Source organism: Lepus europaeus, chromosome 1 (assembly GCF_033115175.1).
Source record: "Lepus europaeus isolate LE1 chromosome 1, mLepTim1.pri, whole genome shotgun sequence".
Lineage (NCBI taxonomy): Eukaryota > Metazoa > Chordata > Mammalia > Lagomorpha > Leporidae > Lepus > Lepus europaeus.
In genome coordinates, this window is record NC_084827.1 from 5,326,847 (window position 1) to 5,349,029 (window position 22,183).

At 45.1% G+C, this 22,183-nt stretch overlaps 1 protein-coding gene across 5 annotated transcripts in view; it reads right to left on the reverse strand.

Moving 5' to 3' along the window:
* LOC133758523 (TRPM8 channel-associated factor 1) overlaps positions 1–22,183 on the reverse strand; it is a 52,743-nt gene that overhangs the window by 7,575 nt on the left and 22,985 nt on the right. For 3 of the 5 annotated variants that reach the window (XM_062189732.1, XM_062189948.1, XM_062189894.1), the window contains 4 exons: positions 11,845–12,478; positions 2,067–3,061; positions 1,685–1,782; positions 51–264 (listed from right to left, as the gene is read on the reverse strand). In XM_062189732.1, the coding sequence (XP_062045716.1) occupies positions 51–264; positions 1,685–1,782; positions 2,067–3,061; positions 11,845–12,464 (1,927 nt within the window). In that variant the 5' untranslated portion in view covers positions 12,465–12,478. Of the gene's footprint in view, positions 1–50; positions 265–1,684; positions 1,783–2,066; positions 3,062–11,844; positions 12,479–19,237; positions 19,371–21,269; positions 21,396–22,183 lie in introns of those variants that run through there. The other 2 variants (XM_062189860.1, XM_062189804.1) reach the window with 2 other exon arrangements.

Here is a 22,183-nt window from a genome sequence, read left to right on the forward strand (position 1 = left end):
ATCCCTGCTCCTACTCTTTCCCTCAGGGTGCATCCACGGTTTCCACTCACCCAGCTTGTAGTATGGAGCATGCACAGCCCCCTTAACGGTGATGGGCACAGAACCCAGTTTGCTGCTCTGAGGCACGATGATATAGAGGAGGCCACCCCAAAGGCAGGTGATCGATTTCGTGGGTTTGTCCAAGCAGCACCGGTTAATCACAAGTGGGCCTCGGAACAGCTTGCTGGCCCTTGTGAGGTCATCTGTGTGACAGCCGATCTGTATCTGGAGCAGAGAGATACCCACAGAGTCAGCACGGGCCATGAGTGGGTGGAAGAAAACAGCCCAGGATGTGAGGATTCAGGAAGGGGCCATTAGGCAATGGCCCCATGCATGCCCAGCCTTCTCATCACTGATCAAATGCAGGTGTTAAACCCATTAACTTGCAGCATTTCTCCTGGTCACATGGCACAAACTATGTGTGAATATTCTCCCAAGGATTCAAAAACCTTCACAGTGGGTCATGTTGAGATACTAAAGTGATGAGCACCAGGTGTAACCCATCAGGCTAATTCTATGTGGGCTCAGCTCCCACAAATGGTCCCTTGGTGTCTGTCTCTCTGTGTCTCTTTCCCTCTCCCTCCCTCTCCCATTCTCTCCCTCTCTCTCCTTCCCCTTCTTGCTGTCTCTTTCTCAGAGAGGTAGAGTTAGAGAGAGGGAAAGAGCCAGACAGGTAGAGATCTCCCATCCACTGGTTTCCTCCCCAGATGGCTGCATGGCTGGAGCTGGGCTAGCACTGGGGCGAGGATCTGGGAACAATCTAGATCTCCCATGTGCTGGAAGAAACTCTACTACTAAGGTCTGCATTGACGTGAGGCTGGAATCAGGAGGCAAAGGTGGGAAATGAACACAGACACTCCAGGGTGAGGCACAAGCCTCTCAACCGCTGGGCCAAAACCCCACTTCCCCCAAGTATCTCTTAGTACACAGATTTATCGGTCACTGTTTCTGTAACGGCGATGCTGTGTTTTGCTGGTTAGGGAGGGGGCCCAGTGTGAGGCAGTGTGATTTGGCTGATGCAGGGGAGGGCTGGTTCAGCTCCTTCCCTTTCTCAAGCTCCCCTTCCTGGGCAAGCTGAATGAATCATCTAGCTGGTAGTTCTGGGATTGCTTGCCTTGGCTTTTTTCCAAACAAGTTCCAGGACAGAAAAGGCACAGAATAGATCCTCACCAACCTCAAGAAGGTTAGAGCTAGAAGACTAATTTTTTGCATGAGGATTGTATACGTGGAATGACAGAGTAGAGATGGACTGAGAATCAAGGACAGTACTTGGTGTCACAGGGAAGAAACTAGAGTGAGAAACACTTTGTGCGACCGTGGGAAAGGTGGATGGGGATGGACGTGAACTAAGATTTGCTGGATACCAACTGTGTACTAGGGGACCCTCTATTTGGTATCTTTTGTGGTCCTTACTCTATGACTTAGGTCAAAAGCACAAAACTTGAGAGCCAGAAGCTGAGTTAGGTTTGAGTTCTAGACTCTAACTTGTCTTGGTCCCATACAAGTAAATAAATCATTAGCTTCTTAGTGCAAAAACACCTGCCTCCCATTGCCAGTATATTTTGTGAGAACCAAATAAGCTACCAACTGTGAAGGCAATAGAATCTGGGTTCTGGGTTAGGGGCAGAATGGGGCACGGCCTCACCTTCAGGTCAGCAGAGGCAGCAGCTTCAGGTAGTGAGACTTCTATGATTTGCCTTGCGGGTATGTACAGCCCAGTACTCATCCAGCAATATCTGGTTCCTGCCAAAAGCACAGAAGCCTGCATCACTGCTTCTTGACTGCACCCCACCCAGTGTTTCCACACACCCTTCAAGAGCTCTGCCCCTCTGTTCTCCTCCAGGCTGCCCTCACTCCAGTCTTCCAAACAGCACTTACAATCCCACCCTCTGTCTTCTCAGTAGCACGAGACACAGGATGGAGATGGCCCTCTGGAGGTGGACAGATGCCATCAATTAACTGCTGTGGTCACCATGCCCCGCTCCACCAGTCCCCATAACACTGGGCTCTCACCCCTCATTCCTCACCTGGGTTGGTGCAGTTGACCTCAACGGTGATAGGAGATTCTGAAGGGCGCAGATAGGGGCTGCTGTACATATCTTCAATTTCCGGGACTAACAGAGAGAGGTCACTTCCAGAGTGGGCCAGACCCGTGGCCAGGGAAAGCATCGCACCCCTGCAGCAGTCATTGATAACGGGGTTCTCTCGGGTCGCCACAGGGAGCCGATAGCGACTTAGCAGTTTCCTCAGGAGTCGGTGCACAGACATATATGCAGGGGTCTCTTCTGCGGGAATCTGGAGGAAAGCTGCACCGTCTGGTCCCAGCTTTGCCAGCCAACCCTTTTCCACATTCCCTCGCTTCCTGCCCATGATAACCTGGAACTCAGCCAGAGTGGAGCGGAAATGGTAGGTCCTGATGCCAGCTTTAGGAGTACGGAAGGGCCCTGGATTGAGGCTTTGGCTTGTGATGCTGATGCCAAAGGGGTTGAGGAGGAGGTTTCCTGGGAACCGAGCCAGAGGGGACACTCCCGGGTTCTTGAAGGCCCACCACCAGGCTTGCGCTCCGACGAACAGCCCGCCACCCTCTGCTACAAACTCCTGCAGCTCTTTGACCCCCACTTCACTCGTGGGTTCAAAGCAATAGACACTGGCATCACTGGTCAGATGGGGCTCAATGCTGGTGTCTATGCCGCCCACTGCGAGCAAGCCACTCAGTGTTCTCAGCTCTGTCTGCACCACAATCTTGCCTCTGCGGCCCCCATCCAGCCACCGGACGGCGTTGAGCAGAAAGGGGCCCAGTTTACCAACAGTGAATAATACCTTATGGCCAGTCACCACCACCCGGCCCCGGCCATAGCGGGCAGCCGCTATAACACAGCCATGGTAGGAATCTAACCCCAGAGGAAAGGCTAAAGCCCCATGCACTAGCAGCTGGGATGGGAAACAATCCGAGTTGCTGATGTCCAGCTCCGAAATCCCGTGCAGGAGCTCCTCTCTGTCCTCGGAGAGGTCATCTTCACAGCTGCAAAAGACATATACATTCTCTGTTGGAAGAACAGCTCTTAGAACGGTGCCCTGCAAACAAGTGCGACCGATCGAAGTGTCAGCTTTGCTAATACTGTTACTTTAGCTCTTACAGAAGAGTTGGGAGACAGGCTGGGGAAGATCTGACCTTACTGCATCTGGAAGCAGGGAGGGAAGACAGAAAAGCTCAGTATCAATTCTGTTCTCATTCTCAGAGCACCAGTTCTCTGAAGGACACTGCAAAGGAAGTCCTGCTGTTTTACTCACTACTCTGATATTCTAGATTTAAGTTCACATTTATTTCAGCCCTCTAAACACTGTATAAATAACTGAGAAATCCTGTGTTTATTCTTATCAGGAATTTTGTTCATAAACCTCGTTAAGATAATTCCTACAAATAAAGTCTATGGAGAGCCAAGTTTAGCTGGAGCTTAGTGGAAAATTATTCTCATCTCAAAAGTAGAGCAAAGGAGCTGACAGGCCTTAGCTCTAGTGAGACCCTCTGGCTATCTGAACTTGAGAAAACTTCACTGTCTGTATGTAGAACTCCACTCATTCATGCCTACCCATGCCCTCAGGTTTTGCTGAGATCATGTTACTTACTGTCTATGAATAAGCCAGTTCTAGAAGACCTAGGACACACAGAAGACAAAAACAGGATATGAAGTCTTAGATATGTAGTGGGGTTGTTGAGGGTTAGGAGTAGAGGCCTCTTTCAGCTTGAGATTCCAAAGCAGGTTCTGACACTTTTGTTACATAAAGCTCTAGCAGCTGTAGGATCAGAAGGCACTATAAGGAGATGCTGAAAAATGGGGGTCGGGAAGACTTCTGGTACTTGTCCTATACTCTCTGCTGCTGGCAGAATAACTAACTGTTGGGAAACTGTGGCCCTCTTAGCAAGTATAACACTTTCCTCAAGATAAAGTGTCACCCTACTGCTTAGAGATGACTCCCCAACTCTTTGAAGTATTAACTTTTAAAACTGTTCACCTAGTACTTCCTGCTCTGATTCTAAAGTTACCAGATAACCTTATGCTTATAATCCTCCTTCCCATTGCTCTCTGCCTAGACAAAGAAGTAATTGATCAGGCCAACCAGTTTGTTCTGGTATTGCAACATTTAGTTTTCTCAAGCAACATGTTGGACAGAAGACAATCTTTAATTTGGCATTCTAATATAAAGTTTTTTTAGTTTAGTACTTGAAACATATATAAAATTAAATGAAAAAGGTTTTAATTAATTTAGTAAGGATTTGTATTATGAATTTCATAGATTTTTCTTACAAAGTCCATGGAGAAGTGCGTTACTGCATTAGGAATTAATGTATCAATATCAGTATTTCTCCTCTTGGGATGGGCATTTGATGTAGAGTTTAGGGCACCCGTATCCCATATCACAGTGCCTAGGTTAAAGCCCTGGCTCTGCTTCCAGGTCCAGCTCCCTGCTGATATGGTTCCTGAGAGGTAGCAGGTGATGGCCCAAGTAATTGGGTCCCTGCCACCCATGTAAGAGATGCACATTGAGTTCCAGGGTCCTAGCTTTGGCCTGACTCAACCCTGGCCCCTGTAGGCATCAGAGAGTGAACCAATGGATAGGAGCCCTCTCTCTCTTTCTGTCTCTCAAACAGATAAAATGAAATAATTTTTTGAAAAAAGATTTCTCTTCTAGCCTACTGTGACAAGATGCAAAAATACCAAACCTTCAAAGCTGAGGCTCTTCAGAGACTGAGTTCCTAGAACTTCACCCAGACAACAGCACTATATGAGGTCCAAGTCAGTGCTGAGCCGGGGACATTCTGAGAGAGATCATGAGATCTATCTCTCACCATGACTTACACGAAATTACATCAAAAAGAGTGGGAAAAACAGCTTTTGTTTAATTACTCACCAGCTCCTGGACATTTGGCTAGCTGCCATGAACATGCATGCACAAGTATTTATGTGGACACAGTTTCATTTCTCTTGGACAAACATTTATGGAACAAAAGGTTGATTTGTATGGCAAACATATATTAACTTTATAAGAAAATGCTGACGTGTTTTCCAAAGTTGTTAAGTCATGTATGTTCCAATTGGTAATGTATGAAAGTTCCGGTTGCTCCACACTCTTGCCAACACTTGGTATAGTAGGTCTTTAATTTCAGCCATTCTAGTGAGCATGAAGGATATTTGGTTTTGATTTTAATTTGTGTCTAATGATGTGAAGATCATTGCATAGGCATTTTGGTCCTTCATACAGAAGGAACCTTCAAGAAAAGGTCATGAAAAATAGGAATTAAAAGATAATTAAGGCCGGCGCCATGGCTCAATAGGCTAATCCTCTGCCTTGCGGCGCTGGCACACCGGGTTCTAGTCCCAGTCAGGGCGCTGGATTCTGTCCCAGTTGCCCCTCTTCCAGGCCAGCTCTCTGCTGTGGCCCGGGAAGGCAGTGGAGGATGGCCCAAGTGCTTGGGCCCTGCACCCCATGGGAGACCAGGAGAAGCACCTGGCTCCTGCCTTGGGATCAGCGCGGTACGCTGCCGTAGCGCGCCGGCTGCGGCAGCCATTGGAGGGTGAACCAACGGCAAAGGAAGACCTTTCTCTCTGTCTTTCTCTCTCACTATCCACTCTGCCTGTCAAAAATAATAATAATAATAAAAAATATAATTAAGTTGTATAATAATATAATTAAATATAACAGTATGATATAATTAAATAATATACAAATGATTGAAAAATCCATGAACCTTTGAAGATTTCTCATTTCATTTTTTTGTGAAATACACTAAAGTGATTTTTTTAAAAAATCTGTCTTATTATTGGGATGTTCTCTGTGTGCTCTGAATGCGAGTTTACTATCAGATATAAGTATTGTATTTTCTTTTTTTACGACCTGTGGCTTGCCTTTTTGTTTGATAATACTGTCTATTGGCCTGAAGAAGGTACTCACTTATAAAAATAAAGCTTAATTTATCTATATTTTCTCTTACAGTTCACGCACTTTTTGTGTCCTATGGTTGCAGACACTTCTTACCATGCTTTCACTGAGAAATTTTTCGAATTGCAGCTTTTGCATTTAGATCAGGATCTATTTTTAAGTGTCTGTTTTGTGTGCATTGGGGTAAGGGTTATGATTCATTCTTTTTCCATGGGGGCATTCAGTTGCTCAAAAGCAATTTTTTGGAAAGATTTTCATTTTCCTCACTGAATTACCTTGGCAACTTTGTTAAAAAAAAAAAAACACACACACAAGCACAACTAATCAAAAAGCCATGTCTATTTTTGAACGATATGGCCTATTTCATTAAATATTTATTTATTTAAAAGGCTATCATAGAAAACGAGAGAGAGAAAGAGAGAGAGAGAGAGATCTTCCATCCACTAGTTCACTCCACAGATAGCCTCAACAGCCAGGGCTAAGCCAGGCTCAACTCAGGAACTAGGAGCTTCACCCAGGTCTCCCACATGGCAGAAAAGGGGCCCAAGCACCTGGGCCATCTTCTATTTCTTTTCAGTCCATTAGCAGGGAGCTGGATTGGAAGCGCAGTAGTCAGAACATGAACCGGAGCCCATATGGGATGCCAGCGTAGCAGGGGGCGGCTTTACCTATTGTGTTACAATGCTGGCCCCTGGTCTATTTTATTGATCTGTATGATTATCCTTATACAAGTGTCATGGGGCTCTGACTACTTCAGCTTTATACAGAATCTTGAAATTAGGTTAATATAGGTCCTCTATCTTCATTCTTTTTCAAAATAGCTTTGGCCATATGTCAGTTCCTTTTTATTTTTATATTAATTTTGTATAATATATAACTTGAATGTTGAGTGGGATTGATTGAGTCTACAAGTCTTTTGGGGGAAAACTGACACTTAAATATTTTGAATGTTCTGATTCACGGTATAGCTCTCAATTGTATTCAGTTCCAGCACAATATGTTTTTCAATTTCTTTAGGCTTTATTTAATTTCTCTCAGTGATATTTTGTAAGTTTCAACATACAGGTCTTGTGGCTTATTTTATTCAATTTAACCTTAGTGTTTTGTAATTTGAGATCCTATTTTAACTTACGTTATTTTTATTTCAATTTTTTTTTTTTTGGCCAGGCAGAGTTAGACAGTGAGAGAGACAGACAGAGAGAGTTATAGAGTGAGAGAGAGACAGAGAGAAAGGTCTTCCTTCCATTGGTTCATTCCCCTAATGGCCGCTACAGCCAGCGCTGCGCCGATCCGAAGCCAGGAGCCAGGTACTTCCTCCCGGTCTCCCATGCAGGTGCGGGGACCCAAGTACTTGGGCCATCCTTCGCTGCCCTCCCGGGCCACAGCAGAGAGCTGGACTGGAAGAGGAGCAGCCAGGACTAGTACCCAGCGCCCCAACTGGGACTAGAAACCAGGGTGCCGGCGCCGCAGGCAGAGGATTAGGCAAGTGAGCCACGGCACCGGCCCCCAATTACTATTTTTTAAAAATATTTTTATTTACTTGTAAGCAGAATTACAGAGAGAGAGGGAAAGACAGAGAGAGGGATCTTTTGTCCACTGGTTCACTCTTTTAAATGGCCACAATGTTGGAGCTGGGCGAGGCCAAAGCCAGGAGCCAGTAATATCACATGGGTCTCCCACGTGGGTAGCAAGGGCCCAAACACTTGGGCCATGTTCCTCTACTTTCTCATGCGCAATAGCAGGGAGCAGGACTGGAAGTAGAGGAGCCAGGACTTGAACTAGCACTCATATGAGATGCCAGAGTTGCAGGCAGAGGCTTAACCTACTGTGCCACAGTACTGGCCCCTCGATTACCAATTGTTCATTGCAGGTACCAAAAAATGTAATTGATTTTTGTATCCTGCAACCTTGCTAAAGTCAATTTTATAGTAGTTTTAGAGCTTTTTACATAGATGACATTATTTTCTGTAAATACTTCTTGGGATAAAATAATTCTATTCTAGGAAATGCTCTGCTGACTTTATGATCAAATGTTTTGTCATTAAAAAAACTTCTAAATGTTGAAAATGCTATTTTTATTGCCTTTGTATCTATTTTCACACAACCAAGATGCAAACCTTTCCTCTCTCTTTTGCTCAGTATTCTAGAAAATACACACAGTAGTCCCTTTTATGTGCAGTTTTGCTTCCTGTGGTTTCACTTTTTCACAGTTAGTTGTGGTCCAAAAATATTAAACAAAAAGCTTCAAAAACAAATGATTCACAAGTTTTAAACTGTGCACTTTCTGAGTAGCAAGATGAAATCTCCCTCCATCCCACTCTATGGTGGAAGGCTGATGGTCCAGTGCATCCACTCTGTATACTACCTGCCATTAGTCACTCAGTAGCTGTCTTGGTTATCTGGCCAGCTGTCTTACTGCAGTGTTTGTGTTCAATTAACCCTTACACAGCAGCTCAACAGCACGTAAAAATGCAACTGTCACTTACCCTATTTCATCTTGTATGGGCATCTTATCATCACAGGAAGGATGGGTAGAGTACAATATTTTACGAGACCATATTCACATAACCTTCAGTGTAGCATACTGTTTATTTGTTCTATTTTAGTAGTATTGTTCATCTCTTACTGTGCCAAATTTATAAACTAAACTTTACCACATGTATTTATGTGAGGAGAAAACATAGCTTTGAGTTCCACGCTATCCCTGGTTTCAAGCATTCAATGAGGGGCCTGGAAGGTATTTCCCCTGGATAATGGGGAACAACTGGAGTATGAAATAAAACAAGAACATATGTGCAAGTTTTTTTCTTAATGCCCAATCTCTGTGTTCTCTGTTCTTGTCATACTGCACTGGCCAGGACCTTCAGTACAACGTTGAGCAGAAGGAATGACAGCAGCTACTCTTCCTTGCTTTATTTTCAATCTCAGGGGAAAAACTTTCAGAGTTTCATTTTTAAGACTGATTTTAGGTATAGGTTTCTCATGGATGCTTCTTCCCAGTTTGAAGAAGTTCCTTTTTATTTCTAGCTTGCTGAAATTTTATCAGAATTTTGTCAAAAATGCTTTTGGTCCATCTTCTGAGCTATATGTCTTTTCCCACTCATTGTTAATATGGTGAATTAATTTGATTTCTGAATTTTAAATCAGTCATGCATATCTAGAATAACCATACTTTGTTATGATATATCATTCCTTTAACACAACGCTGCAGTCTGTTTGCTAGTGTTTTATTAAGAAGTTTTTCACTTATGGTCATGAAGGACATTGCTCTATTGCTTTCTTACAATGTCTTTCTTTGGTTTTTGTAATGGAGAAATGCTGGTTTAATAAATGAAGTTGGAAAAATTTATTTCCTCTTCTTATTTTCTGGAGAACTTTATGTAGGGTTAGTGTTATCTGTTTCTTGACCATTGGATAAAATTAATCAGTGAAGCTATCAGGACGTGAAATTGTCTTTGTGTTGATGATTTTAAATGAATTTTTCCTTTGAAATTCAAAAAACCCTGAAAAGTTGCAAACTTGGTACAGAGAATTTCTATATGTATGCACCTTTGACCTAGTTTCCCCTAGTTTAACACAGTATACAACCATGGCACAAGTTAATTTTGATTAAATAATCTTAAAGCATCTTATAAGTTTATCAGTTCTGCTGAAGTCTTGTAAGATCCAACTGCATTTAGTGTTTGGATGTTTTAATTACAATTCAACTTATTTAGCACATTTTATAATTTTTTCTTGTGAAATTTTTGTAATTTGTGTCTGAAAAAATCTGTTCCTTTCATCTGAGTTATCAATTTCTGGCATAATTTTTTTGTAATATTTCATTATTACCTTTTAATATCTGTAGAATCTGTATGAATATCCCTTTTCCTATTCCTGAAGTTTATAATTTATATTATCTCTATCATTGTGATCAGTCTTTCTAGTGGTTTACTACACCCTGTTGATTTTTTTTTTTCAAATAACCAACTGTTTGATTTACTCAATTCAATATATACTTAACATACGAAGAATCTTCAAAAAGATCATGGAAAACAAGCACCACGAGAAAGCTATGCATAAATTTCAACAAATTTTTAAAACAAAATAGCATCTTTTGACTTCACTTTCCATGTAAAAGTAGCAATGATCTCCAAAGATGTGTGAATCCTTGATATAAATAAACTTATTAATAGCTACTCAAATATTATTTTCACTTTCAAAACTACTTGGACAATCATATTCATTTGTCTTCGGTAATTTGTCAGTTTATTGTTTCATTTGAAACAATTTCAAGTAAATACTCAGTTTTCAAAATACTTCAATCTCTTTAGAAATCAGGAAATCAAATACAGTTTGCAGTTTATGTCCCTTTACCGGTTTTCAAACTGAAGGGGACACATATTAACTTCAATTTATAATGTCTATCGATTCATATTTCACAGAGGGTGTTTTCAAGCCAAGATTCTTGGAGCACTGAGCATTCGAAGCATGACCATTTGTAAAATGGATTCTTGTTTCTGCATCTCTGATGACTTTATGAACCTACAGAGATCACTACAGACTGAAAATCCACAGCTTCATGGGAGTAAAAGTCAAAGGGAGCTTCTATGCCAACACATCCTTACCAGAGGGGAATAAAGGAAATGAAAGGACATATGAAGGTTCTGCACACACAGGTTTCTAGGTTGCACTGAACCAAGTCAGCAGAGCTCTCTTCCTACAACATCTGCCTTTTGATATTTCCTCCAGGTCTGGTTATTGGATATGCTTGTGTCCCTAATACTCAGCTCTTTGTAAATTACATTCTTGAAATAAGACATCATGTCTGGGAAATAGAGTCTATTCAATAAACTATGGGTGAATGAATGAGTATTTCATATATTCAATAACACAAATTTGAGCTCCATTGTACAATCTTGAGATCTTAGTTAAAATGAGACAAAGGAGCTTATTAAGCAAAAGACAGAGAAAGCAAACTATATAAAAAACTAGCTGATGTTCCTGAAACTTGCTTAAGACTTTTATGCCAAGCAGAAGTCACAACTGACTCCCCACATCTCTAAGTCCCCTTGGTGTGCCTTCCTCATGAAATCCTACTTACCTGGCTCTACCAGAAACGCCAGTGCTCTTTGTTCCAAGGACACTCCGAGTTTTATATACGAGATAGCAACTGGCCTAGTGTTCTTTTTCTGCTCATGGTACTACTCCAGTTTCTAATCCCTCTCATTCTTCCATCCCATCCAATTCACACTGAGCACATACTAATCTGGGATATTGTCTGGTCCTGCATGCAATGAGCAGAACAGATGGAGCAATGCTCTCAAACAACTTTCAGTGCAGCCTATCTTGGTACTTAACACCTGCCTCCTTCATTCCTGATCATCTGGTATCTGGTCTGCCCTCAGAGATAAAACTACTCCCCTCAATTCTAGAAGGAGTACTCATAATTTGCACCATCTTTTGTGTTATCTTGGATTCTGGATTTCTCTGGCTGGACATTTAAAACCTTTTCTGCACTCTCTAGATTTGGCTTATGAGATTCTTCTTGTCTGTTTTCCTTTTTTTTTCCACAGTCAGGTTGAAAGCCACCTTCTACTATGAGTCTTCCTGGATTCATCATGCCAACTCTTGGGTGAGGAGTATATTTCATTTTGCTAGACACAAGAGGATATAAAAGTCACTACATTCCTCCCCTAAAAGAGCTAAATCTTCTGGAAAGACAGCAACAATAAGACCTTGCTCCTCCTGTGCCTCATGGCATTTTAAAAATCTAGCTGATGTACAGTGCCAAATTCCCTTCTGTTAGTCTGCTAACATCCTAAATATAAGAACCATGTCTGCTTTTTAACCTGGAGCCAGTGCCACATAGGGTAAGGTACTCACGAAACTAAGACTGGGATCTTGGGCATCTTCTTAGAGACTTTAAAGAAACTTGTGTCCCCTTTGTTGTCAGTGAAGTACACGCCTGCCACACTGGTCACAAGGTTGCCAGGAAACGTGAACAGAACCCTCTCGTCTTCGCCCTGGTTGGCCCAATCCCAGGCTTGGCCTCCTATGAGCAAGCCCCCTCCGCGTTTCATAAATTGGACCAATTTCTCAATCATGGTTTCATTGTAGGCATCAATGCAGTAAACCCCCAGGGAGTCTTTCACTTCTGGCTCAATCTTTGCCTCCACTCCAGAGCCTTCGAGGATTTTGACCAAAGGTGCCACAGAAGGGTGCACACCAATGGGAGCCCCGGGGGAAGAATTTAGCCACCCCATGGCATTGAGGAGAAAGGTACTGAGATGGGCTTCCACCATGTAGTCTTCATGGGATAAGACAACCAGGCGGCCTCTGCCGTAGGAGGAGGCAGCAATGAGGACCTGACCCATGTCATTCACCATCACAGGAAATGAGGCCTCTCCAATAAGAAGCAGTTCACTTGGCGTGGGTTCATCAGGGAGATCCCAGCTTATCACTCCATTCATAAGGGCCTCGAAGGCAGCAGAGGGAGTCGCCATGGCTCTAGTGGTTTCTGCAGAAAAAAAAAATTATGGTTTAGTTAGGTGAAGAATGAATAAACCAAGAGAGAAACAAGTGGAATACCTCACTGTTCTGACAGTTGGGGTAATTCTTCCTGCAATTGCACCTTACAGACAATATGACAACACGAAATGACTTAACCTCCCCATAGCAGCATCTGCAGTCCGGGTGACCCCATTGTACTGTCCTTGGAAACTCTTGAGGTCAAACCTGCAGAGCTTGACACTTCTGTGTCACAGAAGGAGGCATAAGGGTGTCCCCAAAGAGATATTTTCAAGTACTAAGCCTTAGTGTCTATGAATATGATTTTATTTAGAAATAGGGTATTTGTAATCAAGTTAAGATGTAATCATACTGGATTTGGATGACATCTCTCATAAGAAACTTTGAGACAGAAAGACACAGATATATGAGGGAGAATGCTGCCAGAAGATGGTGGAAGTGATTAGAATGATGCATCTACAAGCCAAAAAACACCAAAGGTTGCTAACGCACACCAGAAGCTAGAAGAGAGGAGAGGCACAAGACAGATTCTGCCTCCGAATGGCAGAAATGAACAGTACTGCTGTCACCTAGATTCCCAACCCTCTGGAGCTAGGAAAGAATAATTTCCTGTCGCTGTCACCCCCCTGTGGTAATCGGTTACAGCAGCCGCAGGGAATAAACACAGTGGTGCGGCATGCTAGCCGCCTGTTGCCCATTCCAGCCCTTTTGGCTCCCACAATGATTAATTCCAGTTTGGAAAGCACAGAACTTTAGTCTGAATGGTCTGGGCTCTTGGAGAATGTTCTTTGGTTAAGGTGACAGATTAGGTAAGGGGAAATGGAAGTTCTCTGTCCCAGACAGCCAGGAGCAGAAGGTTAACAAGTTGTGAAATGACGGCACACTCTTATTGGCACCTAAGAGATAGCTGAGAAAGCTGTGCCTGCCTGCAGATCTGAACTCACAGATACCCTCTGCCCCTTCACTCAGGAGCTCTCTCATTAAGCATGCCTTACCTTCTAACCTCTGCTACATGCACTTAACTGAAACAGGCCCTCCCAAGCCAGAGAGCTTTCATAATGAGGACAACCAGGGCTTCTTGTCCTCACTGACCAGCCCTGGGCATGAATGCTCTTCCAGTCCGGGAGGCTCACTTCTAACAGTGTGGCCCCAGCAATCTCTTTGATCTTCAGTTTCTGGGACCACTTACTTTCAGTTCTTGCATTAGTTCTTGCAAAATGCAAACAATTCCTAAGTTTTTAATCTTTGGTCCTTATCTCTTCTCTAGTTCTTTCATCAGAGAATATGCACCCTGTCTTCTTCCATTTGGTGCTGCTGTAACAGAATACCTGAGAATGGGTAATTTATCTAGAACAAAAATTTTTTACAGTTCTGGAAGCTGGGAAATCTAAGACTGAGTGGGGCCCTAGGGTGGTGAGGGCCTTCATGTGGCATCATTCCATGACAGAAAGTGTAAGAGTAAGAAAACATACATGAGAGAGAGTGAGGAAGGGGGCTAAACTCACCCTTTTATCAGAAACCCACTCCCATGATAACTAATCCACCACTGCAGTGATCACATTAATCCATTCAAATCATTTCTTGAAGATCCCATCTCTCAACGCTATTGTGTACGTTGCCATCACATGAACTTTGGAGCACATGTTCAAACTACCGCACTCGCTCTCAAAGTAATGTGCAAAATGATCATAAGCTTGGACCCTGGAGTTCGTGCTGTCTGGTTCTGAATCTAGGCTCTTCTGTTTCCTAACTGTGAGACTTCGACAATACATCTCAGACTTAGCTTCCTTATTCATTATATATTTAGCCATGTACCTTAAGTCACTATTAAGGAGGTATAATCAATTAAAACTTGATCAACAAAAGTCTTGTCCCTACCATACCCTCCTTGTGTCCACAAATAACCAGGACAGTAAATCACACAGATTGACGCATCCCTTCTCCCTCTTGTTCTCACATTCAGCTGCCCATAGCCTTGTCAACATCCTTTTTCACAGTCCCCAATAACTCGGCCACTCACCCTGTCTAGATCCTTAATGGGTTGTGCCTGGATTAAACGGATTTGATTTCTAAGCATCAGAATCTGTTCCTATCTATATTCTTTCTAAAACCACTTCAATTCCATTAATTCCCTGAAGAGAAAGCGGCATAGCTTTCCTCTCATCCACAGGAGAAAATCTGATGACTTCTTCCCAGGACCTAAGACCTCCAGGGCTGGCCACTCCTTAGATTCTCCAGTCTCCCGCTCCCTCCCCCTGCAGCTTCTAGTCCCCAGAGGCATGCTTTCATTTCACATTCCCTTTCCTTCCCCCACATATTTCTATCTAAGGAATTTCTATCTTTCTAAGATAAGATATGCACAGAAGAAGAAACTCAAATGGCCACTTCCCTGAAAAGCTCAGTCTCACAAGTCATCAGGAAATGTAAAATTCATATACATTGTATACAAGAGTATCAAAAAGAAAAACTAGGAGGATGAGGAGGAAGAAGAGGAGAAAGAGAGGAAGATGAGGAAGATAAAGAAAATGAATGCAGCTAGTAATGCCCAGTGCTGGAAAGTCCACTATCCATCTCCTGGAGGGACTGAGAATGTAGTCTGTTTTGGAAGGAATCTGACAGTGGCAATTAGGTTTCAAAGTCCCTCTTCCAACAGCCTATCCTATGGAAATGAAAGCAGCAGTATTAAAGATACATTTGTAAGGATGTTGATTGTGACACAAAACCACAAATGGAGATAAATAAATGAAAATACAGAAATGGAGACAGAAAGACCAAGACAATGAGTGCTCTGCAGTATCCAGTTTTGACTCCTGGGGTGCAGAATCTCTACCCCAAAACCACCCTGTGTGACTTCCACATAGCCTCCAGATATCCTACTACACACAACACAGCTCCCAGCCACCCACCTGATTCTCCCTAAGGAGCTGCCCAGCAGACCCTTTGTCCAGAGCTGATGCACCAAGCCCACCAGGGCAGGGAACTCACAATTCTTTCTCATTCATTGTTCTCTAAGTAACTCAATGTTAAATTAAATCTACATTGCATCTACCTCAAAGAATGTTCTAGATATATCTGTATTTCAAGTGAAAATTTCAAGTTGCCACATGTAGACATGAACGATTTTCATATGAATAAAGATAGAGATAACAGTAGTAGTGATAACAATACCAGCTTACCAGGTTCCTGACATCATCATAGTGATTCATGTCACTTACTTAGACAAAATTATGAGGGGCATACTACCACTATTCTCATTTTATAGATGAGCAAAATCCAAACCACCACCAAACCCTGATGTCCAGAGAATGTTGTAACTTGTTCAAAGTCAAATAGGTGGCAGTAGTATTCAAACCCAGGAAATGTAAAGATGGAGCCTACATTCTTAATCACCAGAAACATGAAAGTACCTGTTACAAACTAAGATTCTACATGCATACAAAAATCTGTGGAGGCCACGTTTCAACCTGCTAGCATTGGCTACACTGAGAAGGGAAGAAGTGAGTCTTTTTTTTGTTTTTAAATTTTTGGATGCTGGGGCCGGGGCCACTTTGCTTGCGGGACTCGCCAGCGGGGTCCGGCTAGAGCTGGGCGGAAGCAGTCCTTAGTGGATTGAAACAATCTAAACATTGAACAAACAGTAGAGCTGCCTCGAATACTTGGGAATTTCAGAATGATTGACACTTCCGAAGCTGTTAAAAATTTTGAAGAGATGTTTGCCAGTAGATTCACAGAAGATGACAAAGAATACCAGGCATATCTGAAACGCTCCCCTGACACCCCTCCCATTGTAAAAAAATAAATAAATAAAAAAATAATTGACAGGCAGAGTGGACAGTGAGAGAGAGAGAGGCAGAGAGAAAGGTCTTCCTTTACTGTTGGTTCACCCTCCAATGGCCGCTGCGGCCGGTGCACCGCGCTGATCTGAAGCCGGGAGCCAGGTGCTTCTCCTGGTCTCCCATGCGGGTGCAGGGCCCAAGCACTTGGGCCATCCTCCACTGCCTTCCCGGGCCATAGCAGAGAGCTGGCCTGGAAGAAGGGCAACCGGCACAGAATCCGGTGCCCCGACGGGGACTAGAACCCAGTGTGCCGGCATCGCAAGGCAGAGGATTAGCCTATTGAGCCACGGCGCTGGCCATAAGTGAGTCTTTATACAAGTCTGTATCCTTTGAACTGTTGCCTGTGGCACCATTACCATTAAAAATAACACTGAGGCAATATTAATTCAGTCAAGCAAATGCTCACTACATGGCTGATATACATGGATTGACCAGCTGCTATTGTCTCCCTGGCCCTCTTCACCTACCATCAGGTTGTGTATCTGCTCACCTATGGATTTCATTCTCTCCTCTGAGGGTTCCTTGAACTCTGTGGCTGTTTCTCTTTCCACTTTTACCAGCTCTCGGTGACTCAAAGCTTGACTTCTGAACCCACTGCTACCTCTCTATACTGAAACATCTGTTCGTTCTCTTAGCTTGGTGAGCTAAGATGGACATGACCTGGGGTAAACGTCCTTTCATTTCTCTCAATCTTTTCCATGGTTCATTCTATCAACTGGGTCCGTTCTGGCCCCTTTAACTTTCCAGAAACAAAGTCACCTGCAAAGCAGAGGGTACCTCAGGTGCAACCTGTAACTCAGGAAGGGAGCAGCTTATGGGACCTGGAAGGGAAGGTGGGTTGACAGCCGTTTCGGTACTGCACTACCCACATCTGTTTCTTGGGGGAGGGATATGTTCTAAGCCCTGGTATAAGCCTGAAATTGAAGCTGGCACTCAACTTTATACATACTATGTTTTGTTGCTACACATACATAGCTAAGACAAAGCTTAATTTATAAACACTGAGAAATTTAAAAAATTAATCATGAAAATATAGTTATTATAACACTATCTTACAATAAATTTAAGTGAATGTGGCCCATCCCTCTCTCTCCCTCAAAACATCTTAATTTACTACATGTAGATCTTAGCAAATATAGTATATGATTTTTCCCCATCTTTATTGAGAACTTCTCCTCCTTTCACATGAAGGAACATCCTTACAATTTCTCTTCAGCCTGCTGGAATTGCCACATCGCTATTCTTCACTTTGGAGTTTAAATCAAGCAACATAAGGGATACTTGCACAAGCACAAGGATGCTGAGATAGCTGACCCCCTAACCCTGGGGCTACGAAGTGACTAGTGTGGGAACAGGAGGACCACACCCTGATTCATGATCAGGGTGGGGCAGTGCTGGTCATCAAAAAAGCTTCCATTACGCTGTGCTGAAGACCAGAGCTGAATGCAGCTAACCGAAAACTGTGGGGTGTGAAACCGTGGATAAGGCTGGGTTACTGTGTAGTTTGACTTCAAATCCTGAAACTGCAGTGTCTGAGGTCAGAGAATGTTGTTTTCTTTGGATACCCCAGGAAAGTGAATGAGCATTCCAAAGACGGGAGACTGAGGGATGGATGGGCAAACCTTCAGCCAACAGCGAGCCTGGCCCTGGGAACTCCCTAGCAACACCGACATCCACCGGCACAGTCTTCTCTGCACGCTGAACTCTTCCTTGAGCCCCCTTTGCTGTCTGTTCTCTTATGCATCCAATATTTGTTCCATTGTCCATCAACTTCTAAGCCAGAATTGGGGCTGGTTCAAACCCTGCTTTTGCATCTGTCAGACATTCCTAGATTAGGCTTTTTTTAGTTTTCACTTAAAATGGTTTAATTTTCAAACATACAAAAGAATATGTAAAGCACATGGAATGATATGGATGGTGAAATATAAAATAATTCTTAAAATCACATGGATTCCCATACACCTACCAGTTACCTTAAAGTAACAGATCTTTCCCAGCATGAAGCCCCTCTCCCGGCCCCTGCCAGCCAACCCTCCCCATCCCATGGGAGTAAGCAGGTTTGAAAGTCAAAGTTTGTTCCCTCTTGCAATTTCACCACAGTGAGTTTCCCTGGGACTCTCTGTCTCTCTCACTCATGCTTGTCTTAGGCCTGGAGTGAGAAGAGCTGCATGTTTTAAGTCCAGTTGCTGCCTCCTCCTAGCTGTCCGTCTGCTTGCCCCAGAGGGGGTTCCATCAAATGGTCAGGGTATGAGACATGTCGTCGTACACTCCCAGGGGCTGCGAAATTTCCTTCGCTCCCCAGGCCCACGGCCAGCCCGCAGAGAGCACGTCGGTGACGTCATGAGAGGAGTGGGACGGAAGGGTGGGATCCGAACCCAGCAGCGCCGAGAAGCGCGACGCGGGCTGGCAGGGAAGATCGCTGGCTCTGAGGTCAGTGCGTGAGGTGGGGCAGCACCACCGGTCTCCTGGGGACAGTTCAAGTGGGCGGGCGGGGACCTCAGAACCCGGAGCCTGTGTTTGCAAAGATCAAAGGGCAGTAGTGATGCTCTGTGGCCAGCCACCTGTGCGACCCTGAGCCAGCCCGGCCCGAGCCCTGAGCTGCGACATCCCCTCCGGGAAGGCAGCGGAGGGCTCATGCCGGCTGGCACCCGACCGCACGAAGCGGAAGCACGCACACCTCGATGTCTGAACCCCGGCCGCACCGGGATGCCGAGCCCGCAGCAGAGAAAGCACCCACTGGAGCGCCGACACAAAGCGCGGGGGTCTCTGCCCCAGGCTCGCTCGGGCACACCCAGGCCGGCCGCGCGCCCCCGCAGACCGGCCGGCGCCCCCGGCGCGCCCCTCGCCCTCCAGCCCCGCCTGCGGCGGCCCCCGGGCCGCCCCGCCCCTCCCGCGGCCTCTCGTCAGCTCACCCTGCAATTTTCACCCCGGTGGCTGGGGCTGACTGGGCAGGGCCCGGCGCTCAGCGCGGCGCAAGGTCCGGCCGGGAAGGGGCTTCTGCGCAGAGCAGCGACCTGGACACCGAGCCAGCTGCCGAGAGCGGGCAGTCGGGAGGGACCCGAGCCAGGGAGGGGAGGGGCTCCCTAGGAGTCTCCTCCTCCCCACTTCCTCCCCGGCTGGAGCTGGGGCCCGAGGGGGCGGCGCTTGGCAGGGGACAGCGCTTCTTTGTGTCCAGGGTCCTGGCCACTATGCACCGAGAGGTTTAGGACGCCGGGTGGTCCCAGCCTGGCAGTTTGGACGGCCGGTTCATACACAAACCCACGTATCAGCAAGGGACAATCTGAACAAGTTATGGGAAGTACTTCGCAGGAAGAGCATATAAATCCTTATTTAGGTAGGAAAGGTGCCTTGATATATTTCCAACTGAAAAGCACAAATTGCAGATACTGCTGGATATGCTTTCGTCTGTGTAAGAAACAACAATTCCGTTTGTGTATTTGTAACGGTGGGAGAAGGGACGGGCACATCTCTACCTGGTAATCCTGCTTAACTTGAAGACCGGAACCAGACAACTCTATAAACCGTCCTTGTTTGCATTGTTACTGTGTTATGTTGGAGATCACGTTTCAGACAATACGTAGTTCCATGTGTTCTTAAGTTTACAGCTCAAATCCCATCTCTTTCCCTTCTGATAATCACTGTCTCCTTCCACTATGAATTCCCTGTCCCGACTGCGTGTTGACTTTTCCCCCATGACTGTGACACATAGGGGCATAGCTGGGCTGTAGCCTGGTGGATGCGACTCAAAATCTCTGTGCCACACTTCACCTGCTCTGTGACTCTGTGCCAGTTACCTTGTTCCACTGTGCCTCAGTGTTACTATCCGAAATAAGCAGATGATAAAAAGAATACCTTTATTCCAGACTTATTGTAATGCTTAAGTTAGATGAGTTCACACTCATAAAGTTCTCAGATCAACTGCTTGGCATACAGTTAAAGGTGTGAGTGTTTGTTAATTAAAATGACTATTCAAGTCATCCTAGGATTCCATATTTCATGTTTCAGGAAAAGGCATATCTTTCGTTACTGACTGGGGCTTTGGTCCAAATCCAGTCCCATCTCCCTTAGACACCCTTTTTCCAAATTGAGTTACATTAATGGCAACCGGCAGGGCAATGTGGGTGGGTAAGGTCAGAGGCAGGGTTTGAGTACAGGAAATGGCAGGAACAGCAGTGGAGAGACCGGAATTCAGGATCCCGGCCTGGTGAAAGATGCCTGGCAGCCAGTGAGCACATCTTTATCTTCTCCTGGGTTCAAGTTCATCAGCTCAAGGAGGTGGGTGGCTGACCTGCCCACTAAGCCTGTGTCAGGGCTAACAGTAGTGCAAATTAAAACCCTGTAACGCTGCATTTCATGAAAAAGTTTAAATTCGGAACAAAAAAGCATGCGTTGCTTATATGAAAACCAACAATAAAGGATGAAATAGAGGTGGGAAGGATGCAAGCTAACTTACGTCTAAGGATGAGGACAGGAGACTGGGTGTGGAACGGGGTGTGAACTGTTTTATTTCTTAGGAGTCGGAGAGAGGGAGAGGGAAGGGGAGGAAGCGGGGGTGGGCGCTGAAGCAACAGCCAAGAGCAAATGTTAGCATTTGATTGATCTGTGTTCCGTGATGGAAAATGCTGGAAGGGGCAGACGCATTACACACTCGATGGTGGGGTTTGCGGAGAAAGTAGCACGTAGGAAGATCCAGGGTGGCCGGGGGAGGCGGCTGCAGATAGAGACCGAGGGGCGCAGGGAGCCCTCTGCGAAAGACGCCTGCCTCCAGGCGCCTGAGTGGCCTCGGGCCCCAGATCCGAGCCCTCGCGTAGCTCCCCCGGGACCTCGAACGGTGCGTCCTCTCCCACCCGGGCCGCAGGGGACCCGCGCCCGGAGCCACCCCTCGCTCGGTCAGTGCGCTAGGGCCTGTCCGGGAACCGGAAAACATCTCTGGTCGAGACTCACCGCTGCTCCAGCAGTCTCCACCCCAGCTCCTCCGGAGGGGGAAGGGTGTCCTCCGCAGAGGCGCGACCAGCAGATCAGCAGCGGCCTGGGGGCTTGAAAACCGGCGGTGGGAGGGAGCGAGGGAGGTGGGGTGCACTGCAGAAGGAGCGAGCTGGGGGCCGCCCCCGGACGCTGATTGGCCGCCGTGGCGTAGGGCGGAGGCTGGCAGGCCACCCCGGACCGCTGAGGCTCTGCTTTGTGTCAGGTCCTCCCCCAAGTGTGGCCTCAAACCAAGGCTGGAGGCGCAGGAGCCCTCCCTGGGAGTGCACTGGACTGTCTGTTCAAAAGTTAAGTCGATCAGACTATTTATTAATGAGAGAGTGTTTTTTTTTTTTTGTTACATATAGATTTAATATTGGAATAAAAGAGAATTTTTAGGAAAAAAATTTAAAAATGTTTTATATATTTATATAAACACAGAAATGGAAGCTGTACACCAAACTGTTAGAATCAGCTCCTGCAGACAAGAAATGGGTTACTTACAAGTATTCATATGAATATTATTTGTAAGTGCATTACAACGAAGTATGTTTCCTTCATATACTTTACTGATGTTTCAGTAGTTACACCTGGTGTTTCTTAATACAAATAAGTGAGCTAAAAAAACTAGATAAAGTATCCTTGCTAAATTAGCTGGTAGGAACTTCTCTATAAATATGATTTCTGAGAACATTGCATGGAGATTTCTAGAACTTTGCTCCCAGTACTGCATCATTTTAATCAAGAGTAGGATACAACACTTTTATTTTGAAGCTAGGGCCTGGCTTTGTGCCTGACCAGATCCTACCCTGAATCTTGTCAAGGTTGATGAGCTCAACTGTAAAATCTCAGAAGCAGCCGCTAACCCCTTACTGCCCTAGCCCCTGTTTATTTAT